Genomic DNA, 21,139 nt, shown 5'->3' with positions numbered 1-21,139 from the left:
AGCTCTGTCATACCCTGCACATTAGAACACATAATTGGTGTTCAATAACCTTGACCTTCATTGAAATGCAGTAATAAAGGCTCCAGGCCATCTGAAAACATCAAGTCTTAAATAACCTAGCAATATACACTTGAAGTCAGTGGAAATCTTGTCATTGACTTTAGTGCAAACCTTTCAAGACCTTCTGTTTTGACTCAAGTAATATTGTGCTTATAAACACACCCTTTGGAGAAAGAAATATGAAGACTCACCTAAAAGGTTACAGCTTTGAACACAACCTGTATCTATATCAAGGAAAAGTGATTATTCAGTAGTTGATGTTAATTAGATAGTCTCCATTGACTTCCAGTAGTGAAACTGCTCATACTGTCTTCACTATATCTCTTGACTACAGCTGGTATTTCATAGGAAATTTTATGAAATAGACAGGAAGTAGCAGTTCTTATTATCCATTAGAAATGTGTTGTTGAAGATTAAAGTTCATTTAAAAAATAAATTTTGCTCTATTTATACACACTCATTTGTTGTACAGAAATAAAAAAAAGAAAAAAAAAGAAAAAAGACAATTTCCTTGATGTTTATTTAAAATGATGATGATGATGATGATTATTATTATTAGGAAGACTTTTGTTCCTTCATAAGAAGTAAAACAGATTAAACCATTTCTCTGACATCATGAATAACTCTGATCCTCTGCACAGGAGAGGGTGATAAGGATTTCTATAATGACTGCTAAGAAACCAAATCATGTAGATGTATAGCTCTTAGAAAGCCTAATGAAAAAGAAAATATGAAAACAAGAAGTGCTATGCTTCACTGTAGAGCAAAATATCATCTTACAGGGAACTGTATTTCTTTTTGTAAAAAAAGAATAGAGTTTATTCTCTGATTGTGTTCTGTCATAAATCATATAGACAGATGTGTGCCTTAGTCACGCATCAAGGTCGATTACCATTGCTTTAGGTTTATACAACACAGGCTAGGGATTAGACTTTTTTATAGTAACTTTTTTTTTTTTCATTTTATAGTAGAGAAAATGTAATATTGCATGCATTTTTCTTCGTTACAGCAGATCTGTACAATAAAAACAATATTTACATCATGCAATTTTCTGCTCTCATGAAGAAAAATCTAGTCATAGCTGCGTCTGTTTGTTCTCTTTCTAAGAACACAGTTTGGGGGAAGTCCTTACACAGTTTAAGATAATGTCTAAAAATTTTTGGTTGCATGTTCTGCTACCCACATGCCTATCTACTTTTTATGCTTTAAAAATTGGTTGATTAACAAAACCTTAGAATATATAAATAGATTAAAAGCATATTGAAAAACAAACAAACAAACAACAAAAAAATTCACCAATTTAATAATTAAGCTCTGTTGAATTCCTGCAGACATGAGTCAAAGACGTTTAAATGACAGGGTGTGTATAATGTTTTTTAACTTCATTGTACCAGGCCAGCCTGAACCAGATGTGGGGTTCTTCCTCACTATAGCTCTTTACTAAAGAAAACTCTGTAGGAGGAGGATATATAGGATATATACATCAGGGATAGAGATCTGACCTCAGCTATTATAGCTAGCCATAGTTGGCATCAAAAAAAGATCAACATGAGGTTACTCAATATTTCTATTAGATAGAGTTCAGATTTGACATTAGTCATGGGTATAAAGTAAATTTTGACTCTGCTTTGGAATTCAAGCTCTCTTAGTTATCTGCCAGCTCCAATGAACTTACAAAAATGAGATTGTTATATTGCACAAAGGAGTGAACACATGGCTGCAACAAAGAAAAGCTAAGATTTGACAGAAGAACTGATAACAAAATGATCAGTGGTCACCAGTGTTTGAATTTTACTGAATTAAATTTATTTAAAACTGAAAGGCAAAGTGAATACATAATCTATGTATAATCTATTAGAATAACAGTCACATCATGTCATTTCTAGATGTGAAATGTTTGAGAAATGTTTCTCTTAGACAATCTAGTGTTTCCTCATTTTGTCTTTCTTTTTGATAGGAAAGGCCAAAAGGATGTGTATTTGCCTGTGAAAATGTTAGATTGCTTCAAGTTTTGTAAAGAACAGTATTTCCAATGTCAACCCAAGAATGTTAAAAAAATAGTAAAATTTGAGTCAAAACCTGCTTTTGTCTTATCACAGTACAGTTCATAACAGTGGATCATGGTTCACTAGTATCGTAATAAAAATAATATCTCTAATATCTTAATAGCACTGCAGTTAGAAATTTGTGTCACAGTGTTTTTAGCGCTCATACATTTCTTCTCTTATTCTGAATAGTAAAGACCCAACTATTTCAAATACTTTTTTTTGCTTAGAAAATATCAAAACAATTAAAAAAAAGTTTTTGCAAAAAAAGTCATCTTTTTTTTTTTTTCCACAGTAATACATTTTTCCACATAGCTGTGATGTTTATGTTCACCCTGACTCACACTTAAAGGAAAGGAGGTGCTAATATCCATGATCAAATCAGTTCATAAATTTACTTCATTGCCTAGTCACACCATCAACACTTGTTTTTCCACTGAATTTGTTTCTCATTATTTCCTCTCTTTTACCTTACCCATGAGTGGTTTTAAAACTACACCAACAGAAAAATATTTGCAACAACACCCCCATGCAAAGAAACATTGTAAAATCAAGGTGACTTACCTTTCAACAATTTTTTCTCTCAAAACAGAAAGGCTTCATGCTTTTTTGAGCAAGTATCTCTCCTCTGAGGCTCTTCTCTTCCCTTGCCTGTCTTACACTGTGGCTTTAATCTTTGCCATCATTATAATTTCCTTAACCAAGGACTATGATGTCACAACATTTTCATGTTATGAGGGACCTCTATGGGTTCTGGATATAATTACTGCTTTTCTGGGTGTAGCTATGCAGTTGTCAAAGAAGAAGAGATAATATAAAAATAAGGAAACAAACTACAATGTCTGGTTCTTGGCCCACTTGTTCTTTATGCTGATATTGTTTGAATACCAAACTCTCTGGCTTCTTAACCACTAACACACAGTAGCATTTTACTATCTCCTGAAGGAATCAGAAAGTAAACAGCTGATTGACTTAATTCACCTTTCCCTACTGAAACCTGTTATTGGTTGAAACACAAGAAGAACCGGTATTTCTACTGCATCTCCCTTACATGCTTAATCAACTTCTTTCCCCATTCACCAGAAATGGAATATTAAAATGAAGTGTAATGTAGGTCTGTGTGCTGACACACAGTAAATAATAACTGTTTTCTGTCCTTTTTTTATGCAACAAATACACTTTTAGGCATAAATGACTTCTGGGGCTGAAAAGCCGCTGGCAAAATAGTCCAGCAATACAAGCACTGCACGAAGAAACATTTTTATTGTGAGCTTCACTATTGCAAGTGAGTTGGGTAATCTCTCTTACTTTGGATTTTTAAAATTAGTTTTCAGATGCTAATGTCATCTCAGCTGGGGCTGAGGTTTCCCAGAAGAAGAATCCTAACAAAATCAGCTTCTCAGTCTACTACACAAACTGTCAGAGCCAACTGATCAAGGCTGAAATCAAAGCTCAACACAGATCAGGAGAATTTAACCAACAGGCACACTTCCTCAATGAATGCCATAGATGTTTATTTTCCCTACTGGAGTTCTCCACAACTCCCCAAAAGCCATAGGTAGGAAGATGGTTTGTCCAAGCAGCTGTGCAAACTGCTGCACTAAGACTGAATAATCCTTACTGACATGCTCTGGCAATGGATGGATCTGACGGCAGCCCTGTTTTTAGATGATCTTACATGCTGTCCTTCCCTCTCTGCAAAGGCTGAGAACTACACACCTAGGTAATTTCTTTCTCTCCCCATGGAAAAAGAAAAGAAAAAAAAAAAAAAAGAAGGAAGAGCATCTCTATGCACCTTACCCTGTAATATACACAGCTCAGTCTTGACAGCCACCTGTGGACTGGAAGTGAGTGTAGTCAGAGGGTGGATGCACCCTATGTGGCACAGGAAGGTGAAGAAATCCTCATCAGCAACCTGGAAATGAAGGTCATATTCAGATTTCAAGGAGCCCCGTGAAAAGATCTCAGTTTACTTGTGGTCCTTTGAGGTATGGGGCCTTAGAAGAACATTAAACTCTGAAGCAAGCTGTCAGTCAAGAGCCATAACAGCAGCTGTATGTGGGCGCAACTACCTGTAAAATATCGAGATAAGACTATTGTGAATGATTGCATTTGAAGTATAATGGAAGAAATAAGCATCAGTACCTAACGTCTGCCTGTTGTGTAAGTGCTGTTTTTATTGCTTTAGCTCACAGGCCAGTAGGAGTTTGTTGGTCTAACAGCTGGAAATAAACCCCAGGAAATCTAAATCTTTACTGAAGTATTTGAATATTGTGGTTCTTTTTTTTTCTTTTTTTTTGAGTGTTTTCAGCTCTATCACTTAAAATATAGAGGGTGAGTGCAGTGAAACACCCTACTCCCACTCAGACACTCCTAAAATTTATGTTTGTGTTCAGTTTCTCCAAGGTCACTCTGGATCGGTGTCACTGCAGCATAGCTGTGCCAGCTACACAAGCTGAGAACGTGTCCTTCTCTCACTCAGTTGCAGACCCCTCAGAATATGTAGTAACCACTTGATGGAGAGGAACACACTGTCCAACACAGAAGTTCCTTCAAAAAATATTACAGACCTTCACTTCAAGCCTTTGAGCCCTCAGACTTTCTGACGTACTAAAACAAATCTTCCCTGAGACCCTGTCCTACCAGTTCTAAGCAAGAACATTTTGCAGGATGCAACATGCCATATTAAATAATTTAATTTATTTGTAAAAATATCCTGAAATAATGAACATCTTTTATTTATTTCTTGATAATGTGCTGATACTATACGGAAGAATTACTTCTATTCCCAGGCCAGACCAGTATTTCCTACTCCTCATGCAATAGACCCATATGAAACATGTGCTTTGTGATGCATGTCACAAAGCATTGAACCTTCAACTTAGCCTAATATAGATGCTCTTGTCTTCCAAAGAAATTTCTGTATCCAGTGAACAGACACAGACACTTACTCAGTCCACCTCAACCCCCTTCTAGAGGTACCTGTCTCTTATTATCAGAAGGCTCCTGCAACAACTGCTCTTCTTTCTTCACTGTCTCCATGAAATGTCTGAAGGAGGGGATGACTTCATCTCTGGCTTTTCTAACTTATTCTTCCCTACATTCCTCTTCATATCGACATTATTTCTGGTGGGAATTCAATCAGGTAATGATGCAACATCCTTTCTGCACACAGTGATCTTTCATGAATTTAACCCATTGGATGTAGTATGTAACAGGGAAATAAAGTGTTTGGCCATTGCTTTTGTCTGCAGTTTTCCCCTGTATTTCCTAACTCTGTTCACTACATAAAAGCTTACTGGAGTGAATGTCATAAACATTTAGATAATCTCCTTGCTCTGCTATATAGCTAGTACGCAAAGACAAACCTATAGAACTGAATCACTTCTAAGTTATGCAAGAGGAAATCCATCTATTATGCACCAGTACATTTAGGCATGACAAAAATTAAAATTGGTATAAAATGAGTTACGAGACAAAAGCCAGAAATCACCTTAGAAGATAAATGCATTGGAAGTGAAGGAAAGGTCACAAAGTTGGACTGTAAGTACTTATAAAAGTTAGATGCCGTAGTTTTTTTTTTACTGTTATTATTAAATAAGAGTCATACATACTCAAGGACTTATTGATCTTGGCAAAACAACAAAATTAATTTTTAAAAGTCAAGCCATTCTTGAAATTATCCCTGACCAGACTTTATAACAATATATGCCTATCTGTATTTTTATCAATATTTAAATCAATATCTATTTTTCCATGTTCCATTTAATTTATTTTCATGGCATGATCTTACTCTTATAGACACCCAGATTAAATATTTATTTTTTATTTACAGGTGCTCCCTCTATCTATTTCAAGGATTTTGAAGTAGTTTTTTTTTTTTTTTTTTTTTTTTTTCCCAGTTTTATAAACGTCACTGCCCTCTCTTGAAAATACCCACGCCAGTATTTGAAATTTTAAGTGAACACTAGGATAAAGCCAGTATAGAAGACACACACAAAAAAAAAAAAAAAAAGAGAGAGAGAAATTAATTTCTCACTTTGTGCTGAGGTATGTATTGATTAAATATTATATTTCTATATATCTCAGATATATCACAGATAAGATAAAGTATGGTAATTAGCAGGCATGGCTCCTGCTAATAAATATTATTTACTGATGTTTTCAGACAGCAAGTAACTTCAGAGCCCAGAACTCACAAAAAAATGCTGTTATATATGCAAACAGTATTTTCTGAACTATTGGTCATAGTGCTAATTAGTATTTATTAATTGTTCCCTTGAATCCTCCCATCTCTATATTATTTCTTGTATTTAGATTTCTATATGTTTGGAGAAGAAACTGTCTTTTTCAAAGAATCACAGAATCATAAACTGGTTGAGGTTGGAAGGGACCTCTGGAGGTCATCTGGTCTAACCCCCTGCTCTGCAGGGACATCCAGAGCAGGTTGCCCAGTGCCACGTTGTAGTGGGTTTACGTGGCAAGGTTTTGGTATTGGGGGCTGCTGGGGTGGCTTCTGTGAGAAGAATCCAGAAGCTGCCCCATGCTAGATAAGGGCCAGTTTCAGCCAGCTCCAAAGGGACCTGTCCCTGTCCAGAGCAAAGCCAGTGAATGACATTATTTGCGCCTCTGTGACAGCATATTTAAGAAAGGGAAAAAACACTGCTGCACAACATCAGCTGGAAGAGTGAGGAGTGAGAACCAGCCCTGCAGCCACCAAGGTGAGTGCAGAAGGAGGGCAGGAGGTACCCCAGGCATAGATCAGCGTTCCCCCTGCGGCCTGTGGAGAGGCCCCTGGTGGAGCAGGCTGTCCCCCTGCAGCCCATGGGTCCCACACGGAGCAGATCTCCACGCTGCAGCCTGTGGAGGAGTCCCCAGTGGAGCAGGTGGATGTGGCCTGGAGGAGGCTGCGGCCCATGGAGAGCCCCCGCAGGAGCAGGCCCCAGGCCAGAACTGCAGCCTATGGAGAGGAGCCCACGCAGGAGCAGGGGACCTGGGGGGAGCTGCTGCCCATGAGGGACCCGTGCTGGAGCAGTTTGCTCCCATGGTATGGAACCATGTTGGAGCAGTTCTTGAAGGGCTGCTGCCTGTGGGCAGCCCCCGCAGGCTCAGTTTGGGAAGGACGGCATCCCGTGGGAGGGACCCCACATGGAGCAGGGGCAGGGAGTGACCGAAAAGGAGCTGCAGAGACAAAGTGCTGTAAACAGACCACAGCCCCCATACCCCCATTCCCCTGTGCCACTCAGGGGGAGGAGGTGGAAGAGGGTGGATGGGGGGAAGACGTTTTCAGTTTGTTTTTATTGTTTCTCACTTCTCTAGCTTGTTAGTAATAGGCAATAAATTTCTCTAATTTCCCTACACTGAGTCTGTTTTGCCCATCATGATAATTGTTGAGTGATCTCCCTGTCCGTATCTCAACCCTTGAGCCCTTTTATGATATTTTATCCCCCTTTCCCTTTTAGGAGGGGGAATGAGAGAGTGGTTGTGGGTGGAGTTCAGCTGTCCAGCTGGGTAAAACCACCACGCAGATCCAGATGGCTTCTGAAGATCTACAGTGAGGGAGCCTCCACAACATCTCTGGTCAAACTGTTGCAGTGCTTAGTCAGCCCCATAGTAAGGAAGTGCTTACAGACGTTTAGATTGAACCTCCTGTGTACCAGTTTGAGCCCATAGCCTCTTGTCCTGTGACTGGACAACACTGAAAAGAACCTGGCTGCATATTCTTGGCACCTTCCCTTCAGGCATTTATAGACATCGATAAGATCCCCCTAAGCCTCCTGTTCTTCAGGCTGAATGGTCCCAATTCTTTCAGCATGTCTTCGTAGGAGAGTTGCTTCAGTCCCCTGATCATCTTAGTGGCCTTATGTTGGACTCTTTCCAGTATGTCCATGTCTCCTGTACTGGAGGACCCGGAACTGGACACTTCAGGTATGGCCTTATCAGCACTGAGAAGAGGTGAAAGATCACCTCCACTAACTTGCTGACAATACTCTGCCTAATGCAATCAAGAATGCTGTTAACCTTCTTAGCGGCAAAGGCACATTGCTGACTCACGTTCAACTTGGTGCCCACCAGTACTCCTAAGTCCTTTTCTGAAGAGCTTGTGGCCCCAGCATGTACTGGTGCCTGGGGTTGTTCCACCCCAGGTGCAGGACTCTGCACTTCTCGTTAAACTTCATGAGATTTTTGTCAGCCCCTCTCTACAGCCTGTTGAGGTATGGATGGCAGCACAGCCCTTTGGTGAGTGAGTCACACCCCCTACTTTATGTCATCTGTGAATTTATTGATGGTGCACTCTACCCCATCATCCAGATCATTAATGAAGATGTTAAACAGGACTGGACCTGGTACTGACCCCTAGGGTACCCTGCTCATTTTGGTCTGAGTTGGTGCAGTATCTACCATGTAATCGTCGTAATTTATGAATGATCCTGCTTAAATTATAATCTTAGTTCCTTTTAAATAGTTGTCTGTCCCCACAAAAAATAACCCTATGGAACAGTTCCAATGTTAATGTTGAGATTATAAAAACTTTTGCAATCATATTATTATACTCAACAATTTATAGTGTAAATCTAATATAATAGCTGTAAGTAAGGATATCCATCTATGTAGGCAGCATCTTTAATCTCAGAATCTGAAGATCAATGGACAACTCACACTACATGCTAAAATGTGCTGCTGTTGGCATGAGTAACATCCACTGGACTGACGGAGCATGGGATGTGCATAGTAGATATACACAGACATTTTATATTTAACAAAATAAAAAATATATATATAAAAAAAAACAACTTCTGGGTTTTAAATTAAACATTTAGTCTGGGTTTTCTATAGGATTTCATGAGTCACTCCAAGGAGCTTTGCAAGACATAAGCCTGCCACTGCAAACCACAAGTTGTTCTTTTGTCTTAGAGCAATTACAGTATTATTAGGTACTGTCATGTTATGTCACATGATTGTCATATACTTGAGGCCACTCCTAGATTTATACTATTATCCTTTAAAACTATTTTTTTTCCCAGGAATTAACTACTACCTTTTATTGCAGCAGTAAATAATATTGCAAATGTGGCTTTTACTGTCTTTTTACTGACAGTGTCTAAGAATAAGCAAGATTAAAGAACAATGCTAACAATATATTTTATCTCATGGCATATATGATATGGTTATATTTAATCTCAAGACTATAGACAATTTCTGTAATGTAATTAGGACTTGTTTTTCTTGGAGTTAAATACTCCCTCTGTAAAATGGGAATAAAATTATTAATCTTCTTTATGATGCTGAAGAAAAGTAAACTCTGCTGTTGAGAGGGTAGGTATATTATCATCCTCCTCCTCTATAGTGGAATAAATCCTTATATATGTTAAAATGATTCTCCTTATATATTTTTCCCTGCATCAGCATTTAATAAAGTAGCCTCTGGACTCCAGAAAAGAATATTTTTATAACTTCCAATGATATCTGGTTTTGTGCAACAACAACAAAGATCTTTACTGTCCCCATGAATAAACAAAAAATTAGATGTTTTGCATTCATGTACAAAACAAAAACAAACCAACAAACAAAAAACAAAGCTGGGGGGAAAAGGGGAGGAACTTGTAAGAAAAGCTTAGTCTTATTTCAAGAAATAAATGTGTGTTTTAGGACCTAAAGATTTCAATTTTTTTTGCCATACCTAGAAAGTATGCTCTGCATCGTATTTCGTAACTAGCTTTTGTTCTGATATTTTTTTTCTCATTTTCAAAAAACTTTTCTCTGTAATGCCATGAACAATCTTAATTCATTTTACAATTTTGCTTCAGTAACTTTTTAGACTATTCTTGTGGAATGATTTCTCCATCCCAATGGTACTTAGCTGAGTGTTTTAAAGAGTTTCTTGAATTCAAATATAAAATGTAAATGAGACCCTTAACTAAATCACAGATGCAAATAACATCCAGATGGATCAGTACATGTATTTCATATACAGTTCCTATCTTTGTAATGGGTTAAATTAAAATTCTGGATCCAACATGCACTAAGTGGAAGTTTCAGTCTCCTCAAATCCTTCTTTGGATCTGATCTGCATGGCTGATGTCCATCTCTAGTTAAAAAATCTGTTTGCCCAGAGGAAAATGATTCCCACTGTAGTCACAAATACTTAAATGTTTCCATGGGTGACTTCGAAGCCAAAAGTTTGCACAGGCCAGAGAAGCAACCTTGTCAGAGGAAAAAAATATACAGATCCCATTCTTCAGTTGCTTCCTGACTAAAATATTTTGAACTGTGGTACGTCTGCACTGCATATGGAATGAGCATATACATGTTTATGTGTGCATATTTACATGCGTATATAGTTTTCAATTCTAATATATATATGAAAGAAGGATATGAATGAAAACTTACAATTCTGACATCACCATAAGCAAGAAGAAAATGACTACTTCAGGTTAAAATTAAATGTACTTTCAATATTGTCAGAAAGATATATATTACACAAATCTAAAAGAATTTTATGTGTATGTACTTCATGTTCATTCAAAATTATATTCAATCATGTTTATAACTTAATTGGTGGGAAAGGGATATTTTCTTTTAAATGCTGTGATAGTACTACATTCAGTAAAAGAAAGACTCAACAGTTTTACAGCCCCAGCAGTAGGCTCAACAACAGAAACAACAGGAGATGAATGGAAGTTACACTGACAGAAGAGCGAGACACTTCTTGGTCAGGAGATGAATGGAAGTTACACTGACAGAAGAGCCAGACACTTCTTGGTAGTAGTAAACAGCAAAGAAAGGGGCAAGCAACAGAAATTGCAGTTTAAGAGTCTCAGATTAAACTTTCAGGGGCAAAAAAAACCCCTCGCCATAAGGTTAGTGTTGGCAACAGTCCCACTTTGAGCAGGAAGCTGGACTAGACACATCCAGGATTTCTTTCTAATTAGCATTTCTATGGTTCCATGAAATGTATTAAAAAGCGTTTGCCATGTATCACATCTTCCAAAACAAACAAACAAAACCTACCACCAAACAAAAACAACAAAGCAAAGCAAACGAACAAAACAGGAAACTAGTAGCAACACGCTGATATGATAATTCAGGTGGATTAGCAAGGCTTAGCTACTGATTTTAATTAGTAGAACAAGAGGTATTTTTATCTACATCACCAACACACACGTCTTTGTGAAAGTATTCATGGGATTTCACTAATAATATATTTACAGAATTGGCTTGGAGCAATTTACGTTACCAAACTACCCCTTGGAACCTCAAAAATTTACTTTTTCTTTGATAACTATTGCAAGATAAAAAAATGTTAGGTAGCTGTTAGGGATTATTATCTGTATGAGCACCTTGGATTCCACTGTATGGTTCCAGTAGTCAAGTGTTCCATTTCAAAGTGCAATATATTGTTAGTTCCTTTAATCAGTAGCAAGTAGCAAGAAGAATTGATAAATAGAATTTTAGTGTTCAGTGTAATGTCAAAATTGATTTTGCTTTTTCATTCACCATGTTCCCTACCAAAATGGAGAACAAAATAGATACTGGATAACAAATTTTAATTTTTTTTTGAAATCACTTGCAAACATTCCTAATACTCCATTCATTTTCCTGTATAATTCTACATACTGTTGCATCCTTTCTTTCAAAAGAAAGAATGACCTTGTACTTGACGGTTGCAGGCTCAGACATTCTAAGCCACTCCCAGAACTTCCCTCTTTCACTTACATTTCTATCAGAAGATTTCTAAATGTAAATGTAAGTGCTTTAAACTGTGTCCTGATTGCTTAATGATGAACAACCGCAGATGACTTGAATTCTACTTATTTAGGCACTAATTATAGATGTCAAGCTGAAATACATCCAACATCTTGAGTTAATATAGGAGGAGCTTGGATATTACTCTGACAGGTGCCAGAATAAAACTTTAAGACACACAAGCAGGAATTATTTATGGAACTAATGGCTGAAAAGATTGACTGTAGCTAGTCATTCCTCCATTTTTTTCAGCTGTAAAATAGAGATAATAATATCTCTCAAGAAAGAAATAACTCTTTGAAGTGTTACGAAAATGCCCTGAATTTGCAGACCACTGTGCATTTCTCATCTGGAAGGTGCTATATACGGTGAGAACAAGTTATTGCTTGTTGTCTCCTATCGAAGACAGATGCATAGTTAATCATGAATCATATGCTTTCATCTTGCAACCCAGATGTAGCAAATACATTTTTTACTTGCTTTCAGCTTAACAAGCAGAATTACAGGTTTCTTAATGAAGTATATGAGCCTGTGCCTGAATCCAGTGTTCACTACCAGGCTGAAACACAGGTTCACAGTACCCTGATAAATTTAAATGTAGTTTTCATATTCACTGTGCATGTCTATTTGTAAAAAGTCAGTGCACATCAATGAACTTCATAGGTTTTTGATTCTGCCATACCGATCCTGAAGAAAGCCTGGTTGCCCAAACTTAGTTCTGTAATAATTTGTTCTAGAGATGAGGGGAGATGAAGGGTCTATTTTAATTTACTGCATTGTTTGGTAACTACTATCATTTGGTGTAGATGAAAAGCTAATAGCATAGTGGAGACAGAACAAAGAAAGAGTACTTTCCCTAGATAACTGAAATTAAAATTTATTAATTTTCCAATGTGAACTCTACATTTGCCCAGATTTAACAAAAAAATTGCAGTATATACCAATACGTCACATATAGTCTCCTTCTATTTCCCTCATGAAAACTTTCTAAATGAAAAAAAAAAATATATATATATTTTATATATATTTATACATATAAAGATATATATATATATATATATCTGTTGCCTTCTTATTTCCCAGTGCCGATTTCTTAGGAAGAAAAGTGTAGGTACACTGTGGAAGTACCTACATTCTCAAAAAAATGACACTAGATTCTTTTTTTCTTTTTTTTTTTTTTTTCTTCTTTTCACTGCCAGTTTTAAGCTGGGAGGCTGGTGGCCTATTCCCACTTAAGCCTGCTAGAGAATAACTTATAAGGTTTTCTTAGGAGTAGGCATTTTAGCAAGTGAAAAGCAAATTAACTATATACAGTGTGATATTTTATACTTCATGAATTTCAAGAGGAAATTGGAACTACAAGAGTCACAAGCTCTTGCCAGGAACAGAGGAAAGTGTAAAATAAGCTGTAGAAAATACGCTGAAAACTTCTGCCGGCTTCATAGAAATAGGAAAGCAACACAAAACAAAATTGTTTAAGCCCTTGCTTAACTTCTGAAATCATGATACCATTCACATATGTTAATAAAGGAGCTGCCAACTTGCTTAGAGCCAAACATTTTTCTGGACAGGGAATGCAGTTCTCAGCACCAGGCAGCATCATGTCTTTCTGAAACAGTCTCATGACCCCAGTCTATGAAGAAATTCCTAAGAAACACTTGATCAGATAAGAAGAATGTTTTCAAGCAATAATCATGCAAAGGTTTCCCAGATGGATCATTTTGTGCCATGAATAGAACACTGTGGGGCACTGTTTTTTACAAATAACTTTTATCTTTTTTTTTTTTTTTTTTTTTTTCCACACAGTTGTCTTTTATTTCCTTGCAATGTTGGTGGTAGGAATTGCTGTAGGCCTCACAGGAAGCACCCAGCCAACTTGGAGTTTCATAAAACATCATACAGGCTTAAGCCTGCCCAGATATGCTGTTAAGCACTTAGCTAAGTGCAGGGAAATTATGATAACTAAATTCAAGTATTTCTTAACCAGTAAATCAAATCATAACATAACCTGATTTAGGATATATCAACAACACAATGCAGTGTCCTCTTTAAGCTACCTCAGGTGCAGGATCATGTTCATAAAGTGGTCTTCTCAGCTAAATACAACCTGCTTCTCAGCTGCCTACTAATTAGCCTGAATAGAAATCCATGCTAATGAGCTTTTTCTACTCTCTGTATCTGCACTTCTTCAGATATCGTCAAACAGCAGTGAACCATTATATTCATGACCACAAAACTGGTCTCTTGGATGTGGACTGAGTGCCCCTGAAGGCAGTAAAAGCTTAGTAATAATATAAATTAAGAATTTAGCCAAGAAGGAAGAGAAGGGAACATCAGAATCGTGTTTGGTCTTCTTCACTTTCTCCTTACCCAGAAATAACTCCAGAACTAACTAAAACACTGAAAAAAAGAACCAGACTTGTGTTTCTTGCATGATTTCCAGCAGCCTCAGCAACATGAATTGGAAGCCACCCATCTAGCTGATGCATGAAGACCACTAACCATACACTCAATAATGTATTTCCATTTTTGCTGTCTTTTTGGATTATTTCAATGGCACAGCTCAAGGCAGCTGCATTCAGTGCCTAAGGAGTTGCAGCTGTTCATCATGGATGTGTCAGGAAGGAGAGGGTTTGGAGCTCGTTTCCAGGGATCCTACTGTGCAGAAGGCTGGCAAGGGCTGTGGAAAAGGGAGGGTATTGAAAAGAATTTCTGTAAAGCTGTTTCCCATAGTTGTGGCTTTGGTCACATGGGGTGAATAGCTGAGGTGGTTTTTGGTTGGACAGCCTGGGCACTCTCAGCAGCTATCAGGCAGTCAGCATTTTGGGGCTGGTGACTTAATTGTTGAGGGCTTCAGTTTTCAGCAGTTTCCTTCATATAACTTATAAGGCCCGTCATGTACAGATGTTTGTAATGAAATAACTCATTCTTTAAATTTGGTCTTTCAGGTTGCTAGCACGTGAAGGCAGGTCAGTTTTTTAGTCAAACTCATAATTTTTTGGGAAGCAATGTTTGAAGACACGTAGGGGTAAGCACAATAACGTACTGAAAGACTTCCAATTTAATTATGCTAAGAGAGACAGAGAAGGTTCTTTTCTGATGACAAATAAGCAGATGTCTTTGCTTTAATTATATCACTTTAAGGAAGGCTGTAAGGAAGGCTGAACCACTGTAAGGAAGTTTTTGCTGGTGGCTTTTTAAGTTCCAAAAGGCAACATTCTATGCAATGTTAGGCAGTTACCACAGTACCGTGGACTTATTTTTAGCCAGTAGCTGGAGAATTTTGCTACCTAGAGAATGTATGTAGGTATGTCATGATGGAAAACAAGTCACATAGAATTTATACAGAAACCTACTGGACACTTGCTTGGGGAAGTATAAATTATTTTTATCTGATTAGTTTTGCTCTAGTCTTCTGTGGTCATCTGAAGTGTATGAGTACTATGTTACAAAGGATTTCCATCTTCAGTGGTAAGCTTAGAAGATATATATTGACAAGTTAAATGGGGATCAAATGCTTCACAGATTATGGAATCTTTTTTCCATATGGCACCCCTACACTACAGTTTTATGGGTCTAGTACTCCAGCTGCATCAGTTTATAGGAGGTGTATATGACACCTCTTTCTTGGTGCCAAACTTATTTCATATTCTGTATCCCACCACTGAGGCAAAGGTAAACGAAGCAGGATAGAAGACAGAAGAGGATGAATGAACCTGACAGTCATTGTGTCACCTCAGCCCAGAAGACAGAAAGTGCTATGTTGCAACAGGAACCTCATGGAAATTCATGACAGTTTTACCATTCTCCCACAGGTTTTACAAATGTTTTGGATAATCCTTCATGTCATAATGACAGGAAATGCACACATGAATGCAGATGACATCTAACAAGTGTCTTTTCTCTTTTTCTCTATATATATGCATATAAAATTACAATCATCTCTTAAATAGAACTTTTATTACAAGCCATATCCTAAGGAGCTTCACAATCCATAAAATGTGACAACAAAGCAAATAGGTACCATGTGTTCAGCATAATCACTGAAGAGGCATTTACAGGCAATCAGGGATCATAATGGAATACGTTCATGGATTCAGATACTACAGTGCATGAGGAAACTGGAATAGTATATTCATGAGAATCAGGTTCCACAATGCATGAAGAAACTGAAATAATATATGCTTGTTCAACGCTTATTTCATATATAAGTTCCACATATGTCAAGACCCTGCAGTGATTTAAGTATTCTTTGGCCTAATGTCTACATTACTGTGAGGTTGAAATTTGGTAGTTTCTAGCTGATAGGAACATGCTAATGAGGAAGATTCATGGAGGAAAACCCAATATTAGACAGGGAGGCAATTCCTGAGGCTGTCTTCAACCTGGTAAATGTGACTGGCACAACGCTACTCTCTTGTATAACTCTGCTTCTTCAGGGATCTCTATTGAACTTATGCTTATTGAACTACCTGGGTGTGTCCTCCATGACTATGAAGGTCACTGTAGGTACCAAACATTCATATAAACATTCTAAAATAAGATTAATAACACAAATAAAAGAGAAAATGGATCTGAAAATCTGTCTCCTTCCCTGAAGGAAAAGCTGATTACAGAAGTGAAAACAAATTGCAGTGAAGTTTTATGTTGTCTTACAAATTATCCTATCCTAACAATTACTCGTGACAACTAGGATATATTCTATAAAAGCAAACACTGTAACCAAATTAGTCACATAGAATATTAAAGAAGATGCAACTCCTGTAATAGTGTTTTTTTTTTTTTCTCTTAATATGCAGTAAATAGTGGCCATTCAGCTGCTTCTGAAAAGAACTTACTCCTTTCAGAGTCAACAGCTAAGCTCTGTGTAAGTTAAAGAAGACCAATTCAAGATTTCTCTTTCTTTTGTCCTAATGAATAAAACTTCATGAACTTCAGAGATTGAATAATTTCCTGAGAATTCACATTTTTTTTATCCGTTGGGTCACCAGTTTTAGTTCTTCGTTACACTGACTGCATGTAAGTAGTTACAAAATAAGACTTTCATCTGCTTGGAATTGAAATTTTGTTTCTGAATATTGTATTTCAAATCCCAACAAGTTTTTGGCTCCAGAACTACTTAGTAAATTGTTAGGGACCTTGCACTAAAGACATCATAATTCTTTTACAGCTGTCGTTTCATAGAAAATATATATTTTTCATTAAAATGGCAATACCTCTCCACAGCATTAATTTTGGAAAATAATAGGATTTTATTTTTATTTTTATTTTTATTTTTATTTTTATTTTTATTTTTATTTTTATTTTTATTTTTATTTTTATTTTTATTTTTATTTTTATTTTTATTTTTATTTTTATTTTTATTTTTCTTATTCTTATTCTTATTCTTATTCTTATTTTTTTTTAGCAAATGAAATGGAAAATTCCAGATTTTCATGGTACTTTTTCAGTAAAATGGGACATTTTTGCCAAATCAAATGAAAGTTTGCTTTCCCCAAAGTATTAAGGACTTTCAGAAAATGTTCACTTAGTTTGAAAAAAAAAAAAACAAACCCAAAACCAACTTTTTAAAGTTCTGTTTTTGGATCTCTTTTTTTTTTTTTTTTTTCATGCTTTGCAGCTTTTGGGGCAGTATTTGACCAAAACTGATACAAGTTTTAAGATATATTACTGGATACTGTGTGTGAAATACAGAAGATTAAAAAAAAAAAAAAAGTAATATTTTGGTTATGATTTCTTTATAGAAGTGCAATGGAAATGGGTGAAGAAACGGGTGAAGAGCAAAATTTGCACAAGATTTTTGGAAGAAGTTTACAAAATGATTAACCATTCACTAGGAACTTGCCAATAAAGTATGAGACCAAGACCATAAATACAATTTTTATGTTGAATTATTTGACTAGTTAGATTCAATAAATCTTTAAATCAGACCTTCCTTCTGAGGTATCTTTTATTGTATGCTTTCACATTCATGTAGCTTTATTGATTGTATCTTCTTCACTGCCATATGTTAAATTGCAAGCAATAAAATTGAAACATTAAATCACATTATTTTCTTTCATGTGTCACTTACCTATTGGGAACATATGTTACATTGGCACAATAAAACTTGCCCTGAAGGCCTAGTCTGTGTACGCAATGCTGTGAAAATGGATGCATATAAAAAAGTCATTGTGTCCTAACTGAAGATTAAGCTTCAATAAAATAATATTATAAATATTTAAAACATAAAATATGACTTGTAATGATGTAATAACAAATTCTCTGGAGTCTGTGTCCTTAAAAGGAATGCAGAAGGACATTTGCAGTGTGTGTCTTCCAGTAGAGTTTACCACTTCATCTATGATGCAGGCCACATTATTTCCTGAAAGGGTTTAACCCAACTACTCCTTCCACTCAGTTTACTTTGTAACCAGATTAACCTATCATGCATTTATTATTTATATAATACATTTTTGCTATTGATCCAAGGAAACTGAGAGATACACAGTGAAAAATAAACTTAATTTCGTTATGTTTTAAAATCAATTTAACAAGGAGGAAAATTAAGCATTCTATATAGTACTGAATGAAATATCCTGGGTTTACCTTGAGTTATACCTCTGTACTTTCAATTAAACAACAATCTAATTTCTGCTTGTTTTTATCTTTTGGCAAGGAATAACTTTTATTATTATTATTTTTACTATTATTATTATTATTATTTCCAAATGACTCCATTCCTATTCATAGTTCTGATCCATAGATCTATTACAATGGCACTACCAGAAGGCTGGAGTACATCTCCCAGAACTTTGACCCGTATCTGATACCTAATTAATTTAGATTAAGATAAGAGATATTCAATTTGGCTTTTGTTAGAAACAGACTGATTTTTTTCCCTCCAAAAGAGAGAACAGACTTCTGAACTACAGAAACAGTTCTGATCTGTCATTTCTTAAAACTCCTACCTTTGTAAAGAACTAATGTAGATAATGAGGTAAAAATGCTAAAAAAAAAAAGTTTTAATGCATAACCAGAGTTAGTTAATAGTTCTAATGCATAACTAGCAGATGGTCTTCATACTAAAGTCCTTATACTTTCATTATAAACATATTATACAAGCAATTTGGGAATAAACTAAAAAGAATTGAAAAGTTCTGATTTATTTTATTTTATTTTATTTATTTATTTATTTATTTTGAGCAGCCTGCTCTGTTCAGAAAGTTTTGCTCATTTATTTCCTGCTGGTCTGGCATTGGCAGCAGTAGTTCAATAGCAAGCAGAAGCATAGCACAGCACTTTAAAGACAGTGAAGAAAAGTATTTTTATAGATGAATGTTAAGACAGTTCAAACCAGAGAGTACATAATTGTTAAAACCGCACTGGAACTAACTCACCTATTCTTCCTAAAAGTGCCATGGGGTCTTCATTTCACAACTGATGCATGGGACATTACAGTTTTTTGTTTGTTTCATTGCAAAAGACTATGAAATACTGAGACTGAAAATAACTTTAGTTTTGTTTCAGAAAGAGAGAACAAAGTTTAACTGATATTTGCTAGAGCATGAGTCCAACAAAACAGCTGGAGTCTAAGAGAAAAGAGCTTCTTTTATCATTAAAAAAAAAAAAAAACACTTTTGTGTATTGTCTGGGAGAGATGGTAGGTTCCTTCGTCTGCTCCAGGGTAATAATGCTACAGTCTGACTATACTTATCCCTCTCACACAATTCTTTTTTCTTCTGACTATAGTGCTTGCAAATGAGTTTTTCACTCAAAAATCAAAACAATGTCTAACTTAATGAGCATTTTAGAACATTGAGAAAAGCTGTCAGTTCATCCAACCCTTATTATTTCATCATGAAATGTCTGATCCTGCGATATTATCCATTGCTTGTTATTCTCAAGCCCAGGAGGGAGCAAATCAATTGCAAATGCAAAACTTGTCAAAGGCTTTGGGCCTAACTCTTGAAAAAAGAAACACAGCACATCTTAAATGGCTCTGCTCCATAAAAAATGACAATGGGGTAGTAGGAAGAAGTCTTCAATCCTGGCCAGAAAAACTACTTATGCAACTGGGTCACAGATGCTGATTTAAAGAAAGGGGCACAGAAGTGATCGCAGTCATATTCCCTCAGAAAGTTTGAATCATTTTATCTGTACAGCATTTTGATATGTTACATGCACTCATGGACCAAAAGCAACAGTACTGAACAGGGAAGATATATTGACCTTATACATACAACATATACGGAGTCCTCTTATAGCTGTTATTGCCCTCTTCGTGCCACCAACTTGCAGCTCTTTAGTGAATGCATCAGTCCCATGGACATGTATCTTGGTTTTACCTCTTCAAATTTTAGCTATTTGAGGTTTGATATTTAAGTCTCAGCTATTTACCTTTCTTCAATGACAAAGAAAGCTCTTTCAGACACCTGTTGCATCGATGTTTGGATATGCCAACTTTCTTTTGTTGGTATAAGTGGAAATTAGGTAATTAGATGAGAAATCATATTATTTTAGATGCTTAGAAACCTATTCTTAGTTTCTGCTTAGTATCGTTAGAGGGTTAAAGTCTACAAACCTTAAAACCTCTCTGGGCAGTCTCTTTCTAGGCAACTAGTACTAGCATTTGCAAAGCGTTAAGCGGTCTGTCAGGTGGTACTCAGTAAACATGGTGGAATCTGGCTTTCCGCACAAGCATGTTGAGTGAGGTTGGTTATGAATGCTTGATTTGCTGTGAACAAATAGTTAAAACAAAATTCAAACCAGATAAATAGATCATTCATGTAACAGTCACCCACTACTACTACCCCATGCTGCTATGACATTGTGAATACAGAGCACTATTATGGAACTGGGATCATGGAGCTTAACCGTATTGCAAATTCTGTGCACAGCTACACAGAGTTACTGAGTATGAGTAGAGGTCCACAGGGTGCAATCTTGCATAGCCATACAAAAAAAAAAAAGTGTGTATATCTATCTATATATTGCTTTAGGGTGAAAACAGCATGGAGAAAAACAATGTTTCTAATAGAAGCATAGCATTTGTGTATGTGAAAAAAAAAAAAAAAGCATAAGGTTTAAGGTTGTTTTCATGTCATAGCTAGGTAGGTAAGCCAGGTCTACCATATAAAAAGCAGAGTAAATTGGTCTGCACTGAATTTTCTGCTTTTACAGTCAAGCTATCTTTAACCAAGGGAGTTTACCTAAGGCTTATGTGTTAATTTGCACATTTTTATATCTACACATATTACAGATATAAATATTGTAAAAACATATATACATGTCTATACAACCTACAG

The 21,139-nt window shown here is 36.2% G+C and overlaps 1 protein-coding gene across 5 annotated transcripts in view; it reads right to left on the bottom strand.

The window, feature by feature from the left end:
• The window catches only part of LOC310895630 (uncharacterized protein), a 145,949-nt gene that overhangs the window by 61,532 nt on the left and 63,278 nt on the right, over nt 1-21,139 (bottom strand). For 4 of the 5 annotated variants that reach the window (XR_014580808.1, XR_014580809.1, XM_083827135.1 and 1 more), the window contains exon 2: nt 3,906-4,020. Coding sequence is in view for 2 of the 5 variants with exons in the window: in XM_083827135.1 (XP_083683261.1) it covers nt 3,906-4,020 (115 nt within the window). In the remaining 3 variants the exon portion in view is untranslated. Of the gene's footprint in view, nt 1-2,669; nt 3,071-3,905; nt 4,021-21,139 lie in introns of those variants that run through there. The other variant, XR_014580810.1, reaches the window with a different exon arrangement.

Source organism: Anser anser (assembly GCF_964211835.1).
Source record: "Anser anser genome assembly, chromosome: 1".
Classification (NCBI taxonomy): domain Eukaryota; kingdom Metazoa; phylum Chordata; class Aves; order Anseriformes; family Anatidae; genus Anser; species Anser anser.
Note: the sequence above shows the minus strand (reverse complement) of the source record. Positions and strands in the feature narration are given on the sequence as shown.